Source organism: Aegilops tauschii, chromosome 6 (genome assembly GCF_002575655.3).
Source record: "Aegilops tauschii subsp. strangulata cultivar AL8/78 chromosome 6, Aet v6.0, whole genome shotgun sequence".
NCBI lineage: Eukaryota > Viridiplantae > Streptophyta > Magnoliopsida > Poales > Poaceae > Aegilops > Aegilops tauschii.
In genome coordinates, this window is record NC_053040.3 from 402,434,486 (window position 1) to 402,453,464 (window position 18,979).

The 18,979-nt window shown below is 47.5% G+C and overlaps 1 protein-coding gene across 2 annotated transcripts; it reads left to right on the top strand.

Annotated features, from left to right (window-relative positions):
- The first annotated feature begins 12,470 nt into the window (after positions 1–12,470).
- On the top strand, positions 12,471–16,784 carry LOC109743264 (uncharacterized). Of its 2 annotated transcripts, XM_020302346.4 has the most exons (4): positions 12,491–13,694; positions 13,771–13,974; positions 14,064–14,236; positions 16,487–16,784. In XM_020302346.4, exons 1-4 carry the CDS (start codon positions 12,714–12,716, stop codon positions 16,500–16,502), a joined length of 1,374 nt encoding a protein of 457 aa, XP_020157935.1. In that variant the 5' UTR covers positions 12,491–12,713; the 3' UTR covers positions 16,503–16,784. The 2 variants fall into 2 exon arrangements, with proteins under 2 accessions (XP_045085943.1, XP_020157935.1); XM_045230008.2 differs by lacking the exon at positions 16,487–16,784 and having other exon boundaries at positions 12,471–13,694; positions 13,771–13,982; positions 14,064–14,201.
- Positions 16,785–18,979: the final 2,195 nt, after the last annotated feature.

Below are 18,979 nucleotides of genomic sequence, written 5' to 3' on the forward strand. Positions count from 1 at the left end.
ATAGAGTTCTCTAGTCACTATCACTAAGCTACTAGATCTTCGTGATGAACTATGACATGCAAGGGATGGAGATGATCCCGGAGCTGTTCGCGGTGCTTAAGACCGCAAAAAAGTAGAAATCAAGAAGGAGCATCAAGTGTTGATGGTTTAACAAGACCACTGGTTTCAAGAAGGGCAAGGGCTAGAAGGGAAACTTCATGAATGGTAAACCAGCTGCCGCTCCAATGAAGGAACCCAAGGTTGAACCCAAACCCGAGACTAAGTGCTTCTATTGTAAGGGGAACGGTCACTGGTAGCGGAACTACCCCAAATGCATGGTAGATAAGAAGGCTGGCAACTTCAACAAAGTATATACGTGTTATTAATGTGTACCTTACTAGTACTCCTGGTAGCACCTGGGTATTGGATACCGGTTCAGTTGCTATTATTGGTGACTTGAAGCAAAAGCTACGGACTAAACGGAGACTGGCTAAGGGCGAGGTGACGATGTGTGTTGGAAGTGTTTCCAAAGTTGATGAGATCACCATCGCACGCTCCATCTGCCTTCGGGATTAGTATTGGACCTAGATAAATGTTATCAGGTGTCTACGTTGAGCGTGAATATGATTAGATCATGTTCATTGCAATACGGTTATTCATTTAAGTTAGAAAATAATGGTTATTCTGTTTACATGTATAATACCTTTCATGGTCATGCACCCTATGTGAATGGTTCATTGAATCTCGGTCATGGTAATACACATGTTCATGCCAAAAAGATGTAGAGTTAATAATGATAGTACCACTTTCTTGTAACACTGCCACTTAGGTCATTTTGGCATAAAATGCATGAAGAAACTCCATGCTGATGGATGTTTGGAGTCACTTGATTTTGAATCGCTTGACACATGCGAGCCATGCCTCATGGACAGGATGACTAAGATCCCGTTTTCAGGTACAATGAAACGGGCAAGTGACTTGTTGGAAATCATACATGCTGATGTGCGTGATCCAATGAGAATTAAGGCGTGTGGTGGATATCGTTATTTTCTCATCTTCATTGACGATTTGAGTAGATATGGGTATATTTACTTAATGAAGCACAAGTCTGAAACGTTTGAAAAGTTCAAGCAATTTCAGAGTGAAGTTAAGAACCATCATAACAAGAAGATCAAATTCCTACGATCTGATCGAGGGAGAATTTCTGAGTTATGAGTTTGGCAATCACTTAAGACATTGTGGAATTGTTTCACAGTTGAAGCCACCTGGAACACCACAGCGAAATGGTGTGTCCGGATGTCGTAATCGAACCTTATGAGATATGGTGCGATCTATGATGTCTCTTAGCGATCTACCGCTATCATTTTGAGGTTATGCGTTAGAGACAGCTGCATTCACTTTAGATAGGGCACCATCTAAGTCTGTTGAGACGACGTCATATGAACATTGGTTTGGCAAGAAACCAAAGTTGTCGTTTCTTAATGTTTGGGGCTGTGATGCTTAAGGCTTCAGCCGGAGAAGCTCGAACCCAAAGCGGACAAACACATCTTCATAGGATACCCAAAGGTAACAGTTGGGTATACCTTCTATCTTAGATCCGAGGGCAAATTGTTTGTCACAAGAACGGGTCCTTTCTCGAGAAGGAGTTTCTCTCGAAAGAATTGAGTGGGAGGAAGATAGAACTTGATGAGGTTGTTGAACCTCTACTTCAACCGGAAAGTAGTGCAACACAGAAAGATGTTTCTGTGGCGCCTACGTCTGTTGAAGAGGAAGTTAGTGATAGTGATAATGAAGCTTCGGATCAAGTTGCTATCGAACCTCGTAGGTCGACAAGGATATGTACTACTCCTGAGTGGTACGGTAATCCTGTCTTAGATATCATGTTGTTAGACAACAATGAACCTACGAGCTATGGAGAAGCGATGGTGGGCTCGTATTCCGACAAATGGTTAGAAGCCATGAAATCCGAGATAGGATCCATGTATCAGAACAAAGTATGGACTTTGGTGGACTTTCCCGATGATCGGCAAGCCATTGAGATAAATGGATCTTTAAGAAGAAGACGGACGTGGACGGTGATGTTACCGTCTATGAAGCTCGACTTGTGGCAAAGAGTTTTTCACAAGTTCAAGGAGTTGACTACGATGAGATTTTCTCACCCGTAGCGATGCTTAAGTCCGTCGGATTCATGTTAGCATTAGCTGTATTTTTCGATTATGAAATCTGACAGATGGATGTCAAAACAAGTTTTCTTACCAGTTTTTGTAAGAAAAAGTTGTATGTGATACAATCAAAGGTTTTGTCGATCCTAAGGATGCTAAAAGGTATGCTGGCTCCAGCGATCCTTCTATGGATTAGAGCAAGCATCTCGGAGTCGGAATATATGCATTGATGGAGTGATCAAAGTTTTTAGGTTTATACAATGTTTGCTAGAAACTTGTATTTACAAGAAAGTGAGTGGGAGCACTACAACATTTCTGTAAGTATATGTGGATGACATATTGTTGATCCGAAATGATGTAGAATTTCTGGAAAGCATAAACGGTTGTTTGAAAGGTGATTTTCAAAGGAAGACCTGGATAAAGTTGCTTACATATTGGGCATCAAGATCTATAGAGATAGATCAAGACGCCCGATGATACTTTCAAAAGAACACACACCTTTGACATGATTTTGAAGGAGTTCAAAATAGATCAGTCAAAGAAGGAGTTCTTACCTGAGTTGTAAGGTGTGAAGTTGAGTAAGACTCAAAGCTTGATCACGGCAGAAGAAAGAGGAAGGACGAAGGTCGTCCCCTATGCTTTTGTCATAGGCTCTATACGCTATGCCATGCTGAGTACCGCACCTGATTTGTGCCTTGCCACATGTCTGGCAAGAGGGTACAAAGGTGATCCAGGAGTGGATCACTGGACAGTGGTCAAAATTGTCCTTAGAGGAATAAGGAAATATTTCTCGGTTATGGAGGTGATAAAGAGTTCGACGAGAGTTACGTCGATGCAAGCTTTAACACCTATCCAGATGACTATGAGTAGAAAAACCGGATATGTATAATGGAGCAACCATTTGGAATAGCTCCAAGTGGAACGTGGTAGCAGCATCTACGATATGACATAAAGTTTTGCGAAGTACATGCGGATCTGATTGTTGCAGACCCGTTGACTATAACCTCTCTCACAAGCATAACATGATCAAACCCAGAACTCATTGAGTGTTAATCACATAGTGATGTGAACTAGATTATTGACTCTAGTAAACTCTTTGGATGTTAGTCACATGGTGATGTGACCTGTGAGTGTTAATCACATGGCGATGTGAACTAGATTATTGACTCTAGTACAAGTGGGAGACTGTTAGAAATATGCCCTAGAGGCAATAATAAATTGGTTATTATTATATTTCCTTGTTCATGATAATCGTTTATTATCCATGCTAAAATTGTATTGATAGGAAACTCAGATACATGTGTGGATACATAGACAACACCATGTCCCTAGTAAGCCTCTAGTTGACTAGCTCGTTGATCAATAGATGGTTACGGTTTCCTGACCATGGACATTGTATGTCGTTGATAACGGGATCACATCATTAGGAGAATGATGTGATGGACAAGACCCAATCCTAAGCCTAGCACAAGATCGTGTAGTTCGTCTGCTAAAGCTTTTCTAATGTCAAGTATCATTTCCTTAGACCATGAGATTGTGCAACTCCCGGATACCGTAGGAATGCTTTGGGTGTACCAAACGTCACAACGTAACTGGGTGGCTATAAAGGTGCACTACAGGTATCTCCGAAAGTGTCTGTTGGGTTGGCACGAATCGAGACTGGGATTTGTCACTCCGTGTAAACGGAGAGGTATCTCTGGGCCCACTCGGTAGGACATCATCACAATGTGCACAATGTGACCAAGGAGTTGATCACGGGATGATGTGTTACGGAACGAGTAAAGAGACTTGCCGGTAACGAGATTGAACAAGGTATCGGGATACCGACGATCGAATCTCGGGCAAGTACTATACCGGTAGACAAAGGGAATTGTATACAGGATTGATTGAATCCTTGACATCGTGGTTCATCCGATGAGATCATCGTGGAACACGTGGGAGCCAACATGGGTATCCAGATCCCGCTGTTGGTTATTGGCCGGAGATATGTCTCGGTCATGACTGCATGGTTCCCGAGCCCGTAGGGTCTACACACTTAAGGTTCGATGACGCTAGGGTTATAGGGAAAGTATGTAGGCGGTTACCGAATGTTGTTCGGAGTCCCGGATGAGATCCCGGACGTCACGAGGAGTTCCGGAATGGTCCGGAGGTAAAGATTGATATATAGGAAGTGAGGATTTGGCCACCGGAAGTGTTCCGGGCATCACCGGTAATGTACCGGGACCACCGGAAGGGTCTGGAGGTCCACCGGGAGGGGCCACCAGCCCCAGAGGCTTGCGTGGGCCAATAGTGGGAAGGGACCAGCCCCTAGGTGGTCTGGGGCGCCCCCCACCAAGGCCCAAGGCGCCTCAAGAGAAGATGGGGGCAAACCCTAGGGCAGATGGGCCCTAAGGCCCACCCCAGGTGCGCCTCCCCCTCTCCCCCCTTTGGCCGCCACCCTAGATGGGATCTGGGGCTGCCGCACCCCTTGGGGTGGGAACCCTAGAGGGGGCGCAGCCCCCTCCCCTCCCCCTATATATAGTTGAGGTCTAGGGGCTGCCCAATAGACGAGTTATTCTCTCCCAGGCGCAGCCATACCTCTCTCCCTCCTCGTCTCTCGTAGTGCTTGGCGAAGCCCTGCTGGAGTTCCGTGCTCCTCCACCACCACCACGCCGTCGTGCTGCTGCTGGACGGAGTCTTCCCCAACTTCTCCTTCTCCCCTTGCTGGATCAAGGCGTGGGAGACGTCACCGGGCTGCACGTGTGTTGAACGCGGAGGCGCCGTGGTTCGGCGCTTAGATCGGAATCAACCACGATCTGAATCGCTACGAGTACGACTCCTTCATCCGCGTTCTTGCAATGCTTCCGCTTAGCGTTCTACAATGGTATGTAGATGCACTCCCCTTCCCCTCGGTACTAGATTACTCCATAGATTGATCTTGGTGATGCGTAGAAAATTTTAAATTTCTGCTACGATCCCCAACAATCTGGCGACGCCATGAAGAACGTCATAATCCGGTTGTGGCCAAGTGAGCCTATTCCGAGTAGTTATTTTGGCCTGGTGCGGCGGCTTGTTGACGCGGTGCCACATATCGACGCTGTGAAGCGGTCGGCCTGCATTGAGGGTGCACGGATGGCCTTTGCCCGAGCCAAAACATTTTGGGGAAAGATGAAGGCCATAGATGTTGCGGCGAGGAGTCCACCCAAGGTCCAGGTCCACAATGAGCCGGAGCACTATTTTGAAGACGTCTTGGATGCCGCCCGCTTGATAGAGGGTCAATGTTCGAAAGATATAATGTTCGAGTGATTTATATAATGATGTAACAGACAACTTTATAGTTAATCTATTTATATTTTGCTCAAAAGCTTGAATTCCTCCTCTGTGGCCGTTTTAGTATAATCTGAAAGTTTCCCAGTCGTCGGCTTCAGCCCCCTCCTAGGAAGTACGGGGGTGTTCGGAAAAGAATTTAATCACTCTTTATCCAATGTCTTGGTCCATAAAGGAGGTGATAATGCGGCGAACCAGGCAATCGGACTATAGGGCGTTAACACTTTCACTTAGCCATAGGAGTTTTATGGGTGGGCTACGACATAGCCCCTGGTATGTATACGACGCATATTGCTTTACATATGTTGATCTAAAAAAGATCCCTCGTGTGACACGGAGAATCACTAAAGATTTGAATAAGTCGTCAAGTGGTTGACATGTAGAACAATAGCATTAGTATTACTGTCATGAGAGTAGCACATGGTCAGTAAATGTGCAATCAAATTTGTGCAGTTCCACTGGGATGAAGCAATGTTCAGCGGTGTGAGATTTAAGTGTAACTGCAAAAACACAATTCATGGGAAATAAAGCAAGACGGAAGCACTTCATAAAATGGTGGTGGCATTGCTTCAATTTATCGACGGCACTAGACCATTACTTATAGTGACATTAGGTGGCATTGCTTAATGCTTCATGTGATTTTACATTAATGGTAGCGATATGGGCATAGGGATAACAGAGGCATAAAGTGGTGAGGCAGATGTGGTTGCCGAGAGCGGCAAACACTCAGGCAACATGTCTGCATTTGTCCCATTTTTTATCTCCTCGGCGACATTTTCCTATGTGAGCATAGGAAATCTAGACCTGCTCATTCTCATTTGCGTTGCCCCCCAACACCCGTCACTTTCTTTCCTTTTTCAACCAAGAGATAGGTCCACTTCCCCCACCCTTCGCCATCCACCATGCTTTCTTCGTCTTTTCAACCAAGAGACCGGTTGGGTAGCCAGTATCTACTACTTTCCCCCGTTTCCTCTTAGAACCAAGTCCTAGATTCATGCTACAGCTTTCCCACTTTCTTCCCTGTTTGAACCAACTCTTATAGTCGACTGTATGAACTAGCTTTACCTCTAATCATAGTATAATCTGAAAGTTTTGCAGTCGTCGGCTTCAGCCCCCTCGTAGGAAGTACGGGGGTGTTCGGAAAAGAATTTAATCACTCTTTATCCAATGTCTTGGTCCATAAAGGAGGTGATAATGCGGCGAACCAGGCAATCGGACTATAGGGCGTTAACACTTTCACTTAGCCATAGGAGTTTTATGGGTGGGCTACGACATAGCCCCTGGTATGTATACGACGCATATTGCTTTACATATGTTGATCTAAAAAAGATCCCTCGTGTGACATGGAGAATCACTAAAGATTCGAATAAGTCGTCAAGTGGTTGACCAGCTCTCCCCGCATCATGACAGTCAGTTTTCGGCTTTCTCTACTGAGGTGCTCATCCGGTCTAGGCCAGGGCACAATCGCAGTAGTTCGCCCTTTACTACCCTAGCCGATAGAGCGGAACGTAGGGTAGCAAGCACAGGAGCCGGGCAACCCAACTATTGACCAAAGACAATGATTCGGAGCTGATGCATATAAGGCCAAACTTGCGACGCCGAAGTACGCTAAGTACGCTATAGAGCTGTTCGGACTTTTACTGGCGGCTCGTTTGTTCCCATACCGGGCCCCTGGCAAGTTATGCCGAGGCGCGTCTTGTAAGGCAGCCGTTACGGCCGGACTCATTGCAGAAAGAGCATAAAAGATTAGTTCGGATAAAGTTTACTGGGAGCGGAGCAATATGCCAATGATAAATATATAAAAAGAGTAAAAACCACAACCCAGCTATTTGACATACTCGGGGTTGGGAATAGAGGAAAAAGGGCATGGTACAGGCTCAAAAGAAAGAGTGCGGTCTACAAAAGCTTATTTTGGACCTCCTGTCGCACGTCTGCGCCGCCCATCCTCGGGGAGGGGAATCCTTAACGGGAGTGGCCCCGTAGGTGAGTGTGCGGGTCCGAACTTCGAGAGAGTCCGATGTAGATGTTGTCCTGATGGTCACCTGTTTTTAAGAAATGATACAGAAAAATAAGAAAGACGGATAAGAACGTTACGGGGATTCTTGCAGGGTTGTCCATATTGTGCTTCCGCCGATGCCCATGGTATCTTGAGTGCATAGGGATGTACGTGTGGTGTGAACTTTGCCGGTGCAGTAGGTGGGCGGCGGAAGCCGAACTGCTATTTCCGCTCTGGGAGTTGTCGAACTTCAGAGGAAAGTGTTTCTGGCCCCTGGTGTTCGGCTGGCGAGCCGATCCGCCGTCTCTATCGCTTGGTGGCCTCCTCCCCTTGTGATCGGAGTTGTGCTTGCCTGCCTGCTTGAGGACCCAACAGTTTCTGTTGGTATGATTAGTTGGCCTATCAGGGTGACCGTGAATCTGACAAGGTCGGTCCAATATCCTGTCAAGGGTGGATGGTCCATCCTGGTTTGCCTTTAGTGGCTTCTTCCGTTGACCGGGCTTCGGATTGTGAAATCCGGCGTTCACCGCTGTGTCGCAAGTATTACTGCGACTGTTTGTGTTCGGTTCGTCGTGGCTTACCGTTGCGTCTCGAATTTCGGAAGTGCCCGGGTCGCTGGCGTTGTTACTTTTACGAGCGAGCCAGTTGTCTTCTCCCGCACAAAAGCGAGTCATTAGAGCGGTAAGGGCTGTCATGGACTTTGGGTCCTTCCTGGCCAAGGTGACGCGCTAGCCATTCATCCCGGACGCTATGTTTGAAGGCTGCTAGGGTTTCTGCGTCCGGACAGTCGACAATTTGGTTCTTTTTGACTAAGAACCTAGTCCAGAGCTCCCTGACTGACTCGCCGGGCTTCTGGACAATATGACTTAAGTCATAGGCATCTAGAGGCCAGACATATGTTCCTTGGAAGTTGTCTCGAAAGGCGTCTTCCAAGTCTTCCCAGCTACCAATAGAATTTTCTGGTAAACTGTTTAGCCAGTAGCAAGATGACCCCTTAAGCTTGAGAGGTATGTATTTAATGGCATGAAGGTCGTCTCCGCGAGCCATGTGAATATGGAGGAGGTAATCCTCAATCCATACCGCGGGATCTGTTGTTACATCGTATGATTCGATGTTAATGGGTTTGAACCCGTCTGGGAATTCGTGCTCCATTACCTCGTCGGTGAAGCAGAGAGGGTGTGCGGCTCCTCTATGTTGGGCCACACTGTGAAGCACCTCCGGCGGACTCCCCTTACGGAGTTCGGACCGGGCCTGGTCGGCTCTGTAGTGTCCGAATGGGTGACCATCATAGTCGGTCAGGGTGTATCTCCGTGATCTGTACATCGATCTTGTGCGCCCTTCTCTATCCTCCGGGTCTTGGTTGATGTCACGAGTGTTCCCTCGAGCTGTTTTGTTCTTGATTTGACGGCCGGATGGGTTGGTATGTTGCTCTGTTTGGGTTGCTGCTTTGTCAGGACCGAACTGTGGCCGGGCCACCGCGTTGTTCGATGGTGGTGTGGGCTCCAGCGCCCTGCCATCGTATTGAGGGAGCCACCTACCCTTTGGGTGGCTTTTGTCTGGGCTACTAAGGCCGTATTATTCGGTGGCCAAGACCTCGGTCCATCTATCATTGAGCAAATCTTGGCTTGCTTGAAGTTGCAGCTGCTTCTTCCTTAAGCTCCTTGCAGTGGCTATAAGCCGGCGTTTGAAACGCTCATGCTCGAGAGGTTCCTTAGGCACGATAAAATCCTCGCTGCTGAGGATCTCCTCTTCCTCGGAGGGTGGGAGATAATTGCTGTCCTCCGAGTCTCCATATGTGGCCTGTTCATCAGGGATGTATCGCCCACTTTCTTGTTCCTCCTGTTCGGATTCTACCTCAACAGGGTCTTCATTGTCCGGAGTGTTGTCTTTTCTGGTGCTGGCAGTGTTTTCTCTTGAGCGATGTGGCTTGGAGCGGCGCCGTGGGTGCCGGTGTTCGGACTGTGTACCAGGAGGTTTATTCTCGACTGGATCCTTCTCATCATCGGGTGTGTCTATCATACACACATCATACCAGGAAGTGGCCATCCCGTGTCTAGCGGGTAGCGAGCTCTGGCCCTGCCCCTCATCGTCGTCTATACCGGCGATGTCTTCGGGGCGGGGGTCAGGCGTGTTGGTTGGGTCTTCGACGGTGGCTATAAAGTGGGTGGCGGGTGGGAAGCAAAATTCTCCATCATCCGCCGTAAGTTCGAACCGAACATAGTTCGGCGACGAGCCATCTGCCAGGGATAGGTTTTTTAATGAGTTTAGTAGGTCGCCCATGGGCGAGTGTTGGAAGACATCTGCGGCGCTGAACTTGAAGATCGATAACCGATCGAGTTCCGCATCTGCGGGCTCGCAGGGTTCGGAACTCGACGCCGGAGAAGAGTCCGGGGTTCCGTTGATGTAGATGCCGTACGCAGTGGAATCTGCGAGCGGCTCCAACACCGCAAAATCGGTAGCCCCCGCGATGGGGTTCAGCTTCCCATCTTCGGGGGACTTGATCTGCTCGGGATCTAAGGCCGGAGTTGCTGCAGGAGCTCTCTCCTGGATGCGGCCCAATGACAGGTTTAAGCCATGTCCATCGGGGTAGCGGGGAGCGATTGCCGCGGTCTCGAATCCGTCGAAGATCAACTCTCCACGGATGACTGCAACGTAGTTCAAGCTTCCGAATCTGACCTGATGGCCAGGGGCGTAGCTGTCGATCTGCTCCAGATGGCCAAGCGAGTTGGCCCGCAGTACGAAGCCGCCGAACACGAAGATCTGTCTGGGGAGAAAGGTTTCTCCCTGGACAGCGTCATCATCGACGATTGAAGGGGCCATAAAACCTTTTGACGACGGCACAGTGGAACTCTCAATGAAAGCACCAATGTCGGTGTCAAAACCGGCGGATCTCGGGTAGGGGGTCCCGAACTGTGCGTCTAGGATTGATGGTAACAGGAGATGGGGGACGCGATGTTTACCCAGGTTCGGGCCCTCTCTATGGAGGTAATACCCTACTTCCTGCTTGATTGATCTTGATGAATATGAGTGTTACAAGAGTTGATCTACCACGAGATCGTAATGGCTAAACCCTAGAAGCCTAGCCTATGTGTATATGGTAATGAATCTCCCTTATCCGGACTATGCTCTCCGGTTTATATAGACACCGGAGGGATCTAGGGTTACATGGAGTCGGTTACATAAGAAGGAATCTTCACGACTGGTCGCCTAGCTTGCCTTCCACGCCAAGGAAAGTCCAATCCGGACACGAGTATGGTCTTCGGTCTTCATGTCTTCACAGCCCATCAGTCCGGCCCATAGATAGCAGGCCGGACGCCCGAGGACCCCTTAGTCCAGGACTCCCTCGGTTACAAAGGCACAAATTTTACCTAGGTTCGGGCTTTCTCGAAGAGATAATACCCTTCGTCTTACTTTGATTGTATTGATTGGGGAGTACAAAGTACAGGTTGATATACCACAAGATCATGTGTATGAGTCTTCGCTTATGGCCTAACCCCTCAGCTTATATAGATGCCGAGATACCTAGGGTTTACATAGGTCGGCTACATCTAGGGCTATTTGTGCCAAAGATGACTTCTAAGTCTTGGACTATGCACCAAGTCTTCGGGAGATATCCACCTTGCCGCTCTTAGGTCCTACGAACGTGGCCCACTGGTTGATCATCTTAGGGGTCCTCGCCCCAGTCCATATGGCTGGGAGCCGATGTGGCAAGCACCCCCTAGTCTAAGACACCATCACCAGAGCCCTCTAGCGTCCCGCCTCAAGGGCCTTGTCGACCGGTGAATCACCAGAGATCGGGGTACCGAGAAGCAGCTCAGTCGCCTCACGCTGCTCCCGATTGAGCTGTTCAACACCTACTTCAGCATCGCCGGCTATGGCGGATGGACGACTACTGCCGCCTGCCTATGACTCGACTCAGGGGTCGGCATGCCAGCCATGAAGACTTCTGCCATGGATGACTACGATCTGTAGCTCTCTTCTCCCTTAGAGGCAAACTCCAAGAGAGGGAAAATTGACTCAGGGTCCATCATTCCCATGAGCTGACTCACGGAACAATGAAATTGAGGGCAAGGTTTTTCGACGCTTCTAGCAACGACACGACGCAAGCTGCGCCGACTGGTGCAATGATGGGAGCTGTAGGCTCAGAACTCCCGAGCAATTGGCTTGATAGTGGATGCGTCCACGCGTCGGCAGGTCAACGAGGCACCGGGATGCGATGCTGAGCCATCGATGGAAACTCGAGCTCCCCAAAGAAAATGCCACCAGCCGGAACCGAAGATGAAACCAACTTCACCATGACGTCGATAGACGCTTTCCCCAAGGTGGGCGCCAACTGTTGTGGATATAATCCTAACAATACTACGGGGGTATGAATTTAGAGGCAATCGTATCTATCAAACGGTGCAGGTGGGAGAACGTGCATGCTTTATACAGGTTCGAGCCCTCTTCGGTGGAGCTAATACCATACTCATGTGGTGCTCTTAGCTCTTGGCATAAGGTAAAAGATGAGCTCTTCAATTTCACTGGGGGCCACAACGCGGGCGGCCACAAGGAGGACGGTTACGACGGAGATAGGAGCGGCTTCGACGGGGGCGGCTTCGGTAGGGACAACGACGGGGGTGGTTGTGTCGGCCATGGAATTTTTCTAGGGCGGGCGCGAGATTTGGGAGAAGAAAGGGTGGAGTGATGTTTTTTTTTAGAATCCGATGGAGTGGAGATGGTGTGCCACCGGTGAGTGGGCCAAGGGAGGACAATGGGATGACAATGCACACATCAACGACGTGTCCACGCAGACGCAAACCCAGCTCAAATTTAACCTGGAAATGGGTGGACAACAAAATGATCATTAGTACATTTGCTTCGACGTGTTGAGTCGTGATTTTTGTCGAATTGACACCCATAAAATGATCATTAATACATTTGCTTCGAACGTGTCGGCGGCTCCTTGGAGTTGCCTAAGCCGTCTCGGGCCCTTCCCAGCGAGGTGCATTTCTGACAATTGGACCATCACAGCGAGCTATCAGGGTCGTCGCCTCGTCGGATGGGCTATTGGTGTGCCGTTGGTGCTTCCTGTCTCTGGGCCCGCAGGTCAGCGCTAGGTGGAAAAAATCTCCCCTCTTCCTTCCGATTTGCCCTAACCCGTGCTCCATTTCTTGCGATTCACCGCCGCCGCCCATCGCCCCCCTCCCCTCCCCTCCGGTCCCGGTGACCTAGCCCGTGGTCTCCGGCCTCCCAGGCACCTCCCTCCTGCGACCCGCGTCTGCACTTCGATGGAGGAGGAGCACCCACCGGTTCGTCAGCGCGGCCCGCCTCCGCCGCCGCATGGAGGCACCCATTCCGGAGACGGAATCGATCACCTCAGTGCTCTACCCGACGACGTTCTCCACCTCATCCTTGCCCGCCTCGATCACCACCGTGATGCCGTCCGCACCAGCATCCTCTCCGGCCGGTGGCGTGCGCTGATGAGCGGCCTCAGCATGGCAAGGTTCAGTATACAGCAGATAAAGATCAAGTCTGTTCGAAGGGCGATCCGTGCGCTCGGGTTGGTACTCGGCGCGCTTGGGGCGCAGCGCCCCGCGTTCGGAGGATTACGAGTACTCGAGATCTGTGTTCCTTATGGAAGGCGTATCTACGCCAAGGACGTCTCGAAGGTCCTCTTTGCCGCCGCGGAGGTCTCGCCAGTGGAGGAGTTCCGTTTCATTCTCCCGTGGAACGTAGATCCGGAATCCGATAGCCCTGTGGTTCTCCCTGGTTTCCACCGCGCCATCTCAGTCCATCTTGATGTGTCTTACCTTGTTGTTGCGAAGCTGGCTGGGAGCTTCCCCGTGCTCGAGCGATTGACGCTCAAGGGCTTCCTGCTTGATATTCAGGCCTTACTCAGGCGCTGCCCTTGTCTGCGCGTGCTCAAGATCATATCTCTTGATGCCAGGCGCATCGTCATTCAGTCGGCGTCCCTGCAGGAACTCCATATTCTGAATGCCGTGAAACGTTGCGAATACGACACATACAGTATTGATATCGCAGCCCCCGCACTGAAGCATTTAAACCTTTCCGTCTTCACCCACCACAACTGCAGCTTGAACATCTCGGCTCCAATGGTGGAGCAGTTCTCGTGGGAGTGCAAGTACGCCTACATGGCAACTGGGATTGGTGAACTGTGGCAACTCACGAGACTGAGCTTAAAGACAGGGGAGGGTGCTGTCACCAATGATGTGGATGGCACTTGTCTGTCGCTGCATATATCTGCCTACGTATGTCGCCTGTCCTGCTCAAGTTTATCCAAGTTGCCAACAAAATTATACTTATGCATGCCAACCTGTTTTGCAGAATACTTCACGTGCAACTGAAGCAGAACACACCTTTGAGCAGGAGATACAAAACCTACCAGTTGGTGACCTATGTACATTGGAGCTGCATCTTTCCCTTGGGCAGACGGGGCATGCCTGGAGATCCATTGTGCTGCATATACTTGGCATACAGTCTATTCGTATTGCTACCCAAAGGCTTAAGCTTGTTCTACGGAGGTCTGAGGTAATTGGGTAAACTCTTGATAACTTTATTTCTGAAGTGTATATTACTTGCCTCAGTTGTACCTTTGCAGTAATACACACTTGTTTTAGGTGGAAGGAGCTTGCACAGCAGATTGTCCATGCCATGAGCCTATGCAAATTCCCTCCTTAGTCAATCTTCAAGAAGTGGAAATCAAAGGCTTTAGAGGAGATGGCTACGAGTTCGAGTTCTTGCAAATGGTATCCGGGGCTGCACCATTACTTGAAAAAACGACGACCATCAGGTATGTAGCTGGTCCACTGAAGTTATATTTTGCTATATACTGTAATTAGCAAGCACTTAGGCATTAGTAATTTAGTTTGCCTAATCTTTGGATTAGATGGCCCACTGAAATTATATTTAGTTTGCATAAGAGTAGGGAAAATTGTGCTATGCAGAAACACATATCTTTTGTTTTTCCATGTCTTTTCCATAGTTCTCTCCATGCAAAAACAGCAACGTGCAGTGCCTTATCATGCTTGCACTCGGAGCTAAAACTATAGACAAAGATTATATCATGGAATTGCACCACCATCGAAGAAGCAGAATCGTTCATCAGACTTAAAGCAGTTTCATTATTTGGCTTGTCAAATGGATGGATCAGCGAATGACTCAACCAACCTTCTCGTAGAATGTATTAATGTTTCTCCTAAAACACAGGTCCTATGATATCTAAATTCGACACTGTAATTGCAGCCGGATCTTTTGATGGGATTCCATAGTCTTCTGTTTTACCTTTATTTGTACCTACGGAGACATGTAGAACTCTTCGTATGCAAAAATGCACCTGACAGGGTTAGTTGATCTTAACTAAAAGTTCAGAAAAACATATCCCTTGTCAACAATCAGGGTCACAAAGAAATGCAATATATGGTCTGCATCTTGAATCTTGAATCTATATGCTGTAATGTGAACCTATTTCTCTATCCTATAGCTGGCTTGCTTCCTTGGTAGAACTTGGAAACTTTTGCAGCAATTGTTAGCCATTTGATGCAGTCTGCCACTAGATTCTCGCTGGCAGTGGTGCCTAAATCGTTTCTGGCATTTTCTCTGTGCTATTCACCTTTTTTTTGTGTCCGATCTGTGCTGTTGCTCAGTTGCATCTCAGTTTTAGTACCCATTATTGGCGACTACACTGAAGCCATTTCTACTGCCTAAGAAGAAATGCCAATTCCATGCATCGGTCGTGGGTTAAGTTAGTTGTCTTGCTGCTTATTTCTTCTATGGCCTGCTTACAATCACGTTGGAACCTCCGAAATGTACGTGGCCTTGCGAGCATTTCGTTTGGTCTGTCGAGCTCTGCCAAGGTCGGTACTGTAGTGTTTAAAGTTAAATATCGGCACACTAGGAATAGTTTGAACTGAAACTAAATCTTTGGTTTGGTTTTGATTTGATCTCTATTTGGTTGTGCCTGTTAGACAGTTTTGCTTTATTATTATATTTATTTTTGTTCATGCAGATGCAATGGTTTAAGAAGTTGCTCATCATTACAGTTTTGTGGAATAGAATTTTTTTTGGACATATAGAAGCTAAACAAAGTTTGTGTACAAGATGTATCTCTTATGGGCACTGAGCTTACTTCTTTCTTTTTTGACAATGGCACCGAGCTTACTTAAGAACGAAAACTGACAAATGGAAGGCTAGATTACAGAATTAACTCATGGAGTTCATTACGTTCAAACTATAAGGCTTATATACTTTTAGATAACACTACCTATGTAGCATACATAGCACTGTAAAATGACAATTTTCTTTTGAACTTGACCACCAAATCTTGAACATAAATGGCTCAGCTACTGATTGCATACATCACTGTGTACAACATGAGACGTGCTACATTTACAGGTGATATATTATCGTTAATTCCTCCACATGCCGTGACCTGTGGCATGTAGAGTATTACTAAGCTATTAGCTCAGGCATTTTACCCTTAACTGAAATGAATTAAACTTCCATGAATCATGTATATCAACTATCTTGAGACTTGAGAGCAGAGTTGAGTAATAACTTAGCCCCCTACAGAGTTGAGCAATAACTTAGCTCCCCACGGATATTCTTTTTCAGTGCACATCTGGTTTCCTATTAAAGCATCAGGCCCTTCGTACTTAGACAGCCCTTATGTATGCAGGCTTTTGTGCAGCTCTTGGCAGTTGCATGGCTATACTACGGAATATATTTAACATGTTTTTTTGGTGTTCATGACATGGTTATATGTGACTATTCCATTATTTTTGTGGTTTCCACCTTATTGATCATTTTCATACTTCTGTGACCATCAAGTTATCCGAACTCAATACCATGTTGAACTTCTTGTAACTATTGAGTTCAGTTGAAAATGTTGGTTACATGAGTGTCTGAAAGCAATTGCAAGTCTTCTGTAGTCAATGGGTCCAGGAATGGGTCCTGCTCAGAATTTTTTCTTTTGTGGTCTATAGCTGCTGTATGGCATGTTCTTTCATTTATTGATGGGTATCAATTGTTTTCGCTGGTGTAGGTCTGCAGGGAACTAGATGATGCATATTGGACAGAAGGATTAAATACTCAAATTCTGCTGTAATGCTTCAATTTCTTCCGTTATTTGACAGCCATTAGGTTTGGTAAGGATGTTGGGCACTTCTATTTTGCAATGGACCTGCAAGGCAGAACCTGGCAATAATGCGCTTGGCATTGTCTGATGACTGAGTTCAATAGATACGAAGTAAAGATTCTCAGTACACTGTTATGCATATGCTGTGTTCTTCTCTATGGTCATTTGAGTAAAGTTTTGCATGATTTCTTTCTGAAAATCAAAACGCAGATACGCATTCAATCTTAAGATTTGGGCTGGTGATTGTTGTTGCAAGGCTTGTTATGCATATGTTATGTTCTTCTCTGGTCAATTGAGTATGCATATGTTGTGTTCTTCTCTTTGGTCAATTTGAGTAAAGTTCAGCATGATTTCCTTGTGAAAATTAATACACATTATCTTAAGATTTGGGCTGGTGATTATTGTTGCCTATGAAAGAATTTATCTCGATTAATAACCAGTTTGTAGTATACAGAAGCTGGCGGTCTACACACAAATTAAATTACAGCATTTTTCTACTCACCAAATGGTGCACCCCCTATTTGTCCGTGAACGTTTCCGCGGATACACTCGTCCGTGGATAATGGGGTACCCAACGGCGAGAATGTATCGTGTGAAACAAGTGAATGAATAGTCTTTTCCATTTTCCATTGTCTTCTTCTTTTCCCCTCTGCAGTCTTGTAGCCAGATATCTCATCTTCGTTCGTAATATTTTAGGATCTGATCCTTTTTCTACCGTCATTGATCTGACCCTTTTTCTACCGTCATTGATCTCAGCGGTAGGATAGCACCCAAGGTCTCTGACGGTAGGATTTATCGGCACCATCACGTTCGTTTGGGATGGAAAAGGCCCTACCGCCAAGGTTCTTGGCGGTAGCCCATTATACCCTACTGTCAGCGTCCTTGGCGGTAGGCCATTGGCCTCAGCGGTAGGGTAGCATCCAAGGTCTCTGGTGGTAGAATTTACTGGCACCATCATGTCCATTTGGTATGGAAAAGGCCCTACCGCCAAGGTTCTTGGCGGTAGCCTATTATACCCTACTGCCAGGGTCCTTGGCGGTAGGGTTTGCATTGATACCCAACAACCATGCATGCATATAGTCCATGTCTATCGAGTGTCGCCTCCTTTATGCTGTTGCACTCGCATGCAATTATTTAAGTATGTGTGGGCACGGACATCCTCCTAGTAGCTAGCTAGTGTCTAGGCACGCTAGCACGCAACAAGACGAGCAGGCTGGCCATACGTCACAACCACTAGCAAAGGTGATGCTACAGGACGGGCAGGCAGCAGGGCTTCCTATGACGGGCAGGCAGCAGGGCTACATATGACGGGCAGGACAAACAAGATATGAATGATGCCGTGCCAGTCGCACACACTTATCATGTTGCACTGCCTACCACCAGGCTCTTTGGCTGTAGGCTTGCACAACCTACCGCCAAGGGCCCTGACGGTAGGGTATTTTTCAAGTTAAACATGGGTGACGGCGTAGTTAAGTCCTACTGCCAAGGTCAAAACAGTGAATTTGGCCACGACTGGTTTGCAGCTACCAAAGAAGGCCATGAACGTGATTCGAACCTAGGTCTGTAGCCTACATGCGTACCTAGCAAACCAACTTAGCCCACAAGATTTTATTGTGTAAAATCATTTAGAGTTGGCAAATCCGGACCCTCAAACACCATGAAAAATGGATTTTGTATTTTCTTTCACATGAACGGCCCTATCTTGCAGATTGCCACGGCAGAGCTTGTGGACATTGATGAGGTCGAGAGGGGTGTAGTGCCATAGGGGGCGCCACCGTCGGAAAAGGACGGTTGTCTGCATGCCATATTTGATTGGGAGGAGGGAGATGATGACTATCAACATATCATCGGGGAGGCTGCTGATGAAATCTAGGCCTGCCGGAGTCGCTTGCGGTTCTTGCTCGACCCGCCTCTGCTTGTTGGCAGCCTCATACTCCATCTCCGGAGTCTCCTCGGCGGCGGCGCTTTTTGATAGAAGTATGAGTATAGGGAATATTTAGTTAGAACAAGAAAAGTACATTAGAACTAGAAGTTACTAGGTAGGAGCAGAGTTAGAGAATGGAATAACAATTGGTTGTTTAAATACTACACAATTCCTTTGATATTGCTAGATAAGTCAACAGATACTTGAAAAAACACTTACTTTAAACAAAGCCTCGACGGATCTAGCATATACTGTATCATATGACCAGACTCTTCTATATGTAATGCAATTTTAGTGGGGAAAAGATTTGCATTAGCCGACCGATCCGCTTGTTTGATCCGCTGCTCGGTGCGTCGTTGGATGAGGCAAGTCCACGCACATGCCCTTGTGGGGCCACACACCACCTTCATCCTCATCCCTTATCTCTTTGTCAAAGACTCAATTCGTCTTAGCCACTGAATATTATCTGGTCGTCT

What these genes read in the sequence shown, in the direction of transcription:
- LOC109743264 (XM_020302346.4), top strand. Translation starts at nt 12,714, where the DNA reads ATGGAGGAGGAGCACCCACCGGTTCGTCAGCGCGGCCCGCCTCCGCCG. An exon ending in CGCTGCATATATCTGCCTAC is followed by an intron (nt 13,695 to 13,770) that starts GTATGTCGCCTG and finishes CCTGTTTTGCAG; the next exon opens with AATACTTCACGTGCAACTGA. An exon ending in TTGTTCTACGGAGGTCTGAG is followed by an intron (nt 13,975 to 14,063) that starts GTAATTGGGTAA and finishes CACTTGTTTTAG; the next exon opens with GTGGAAGGAGCTTGCACAGC.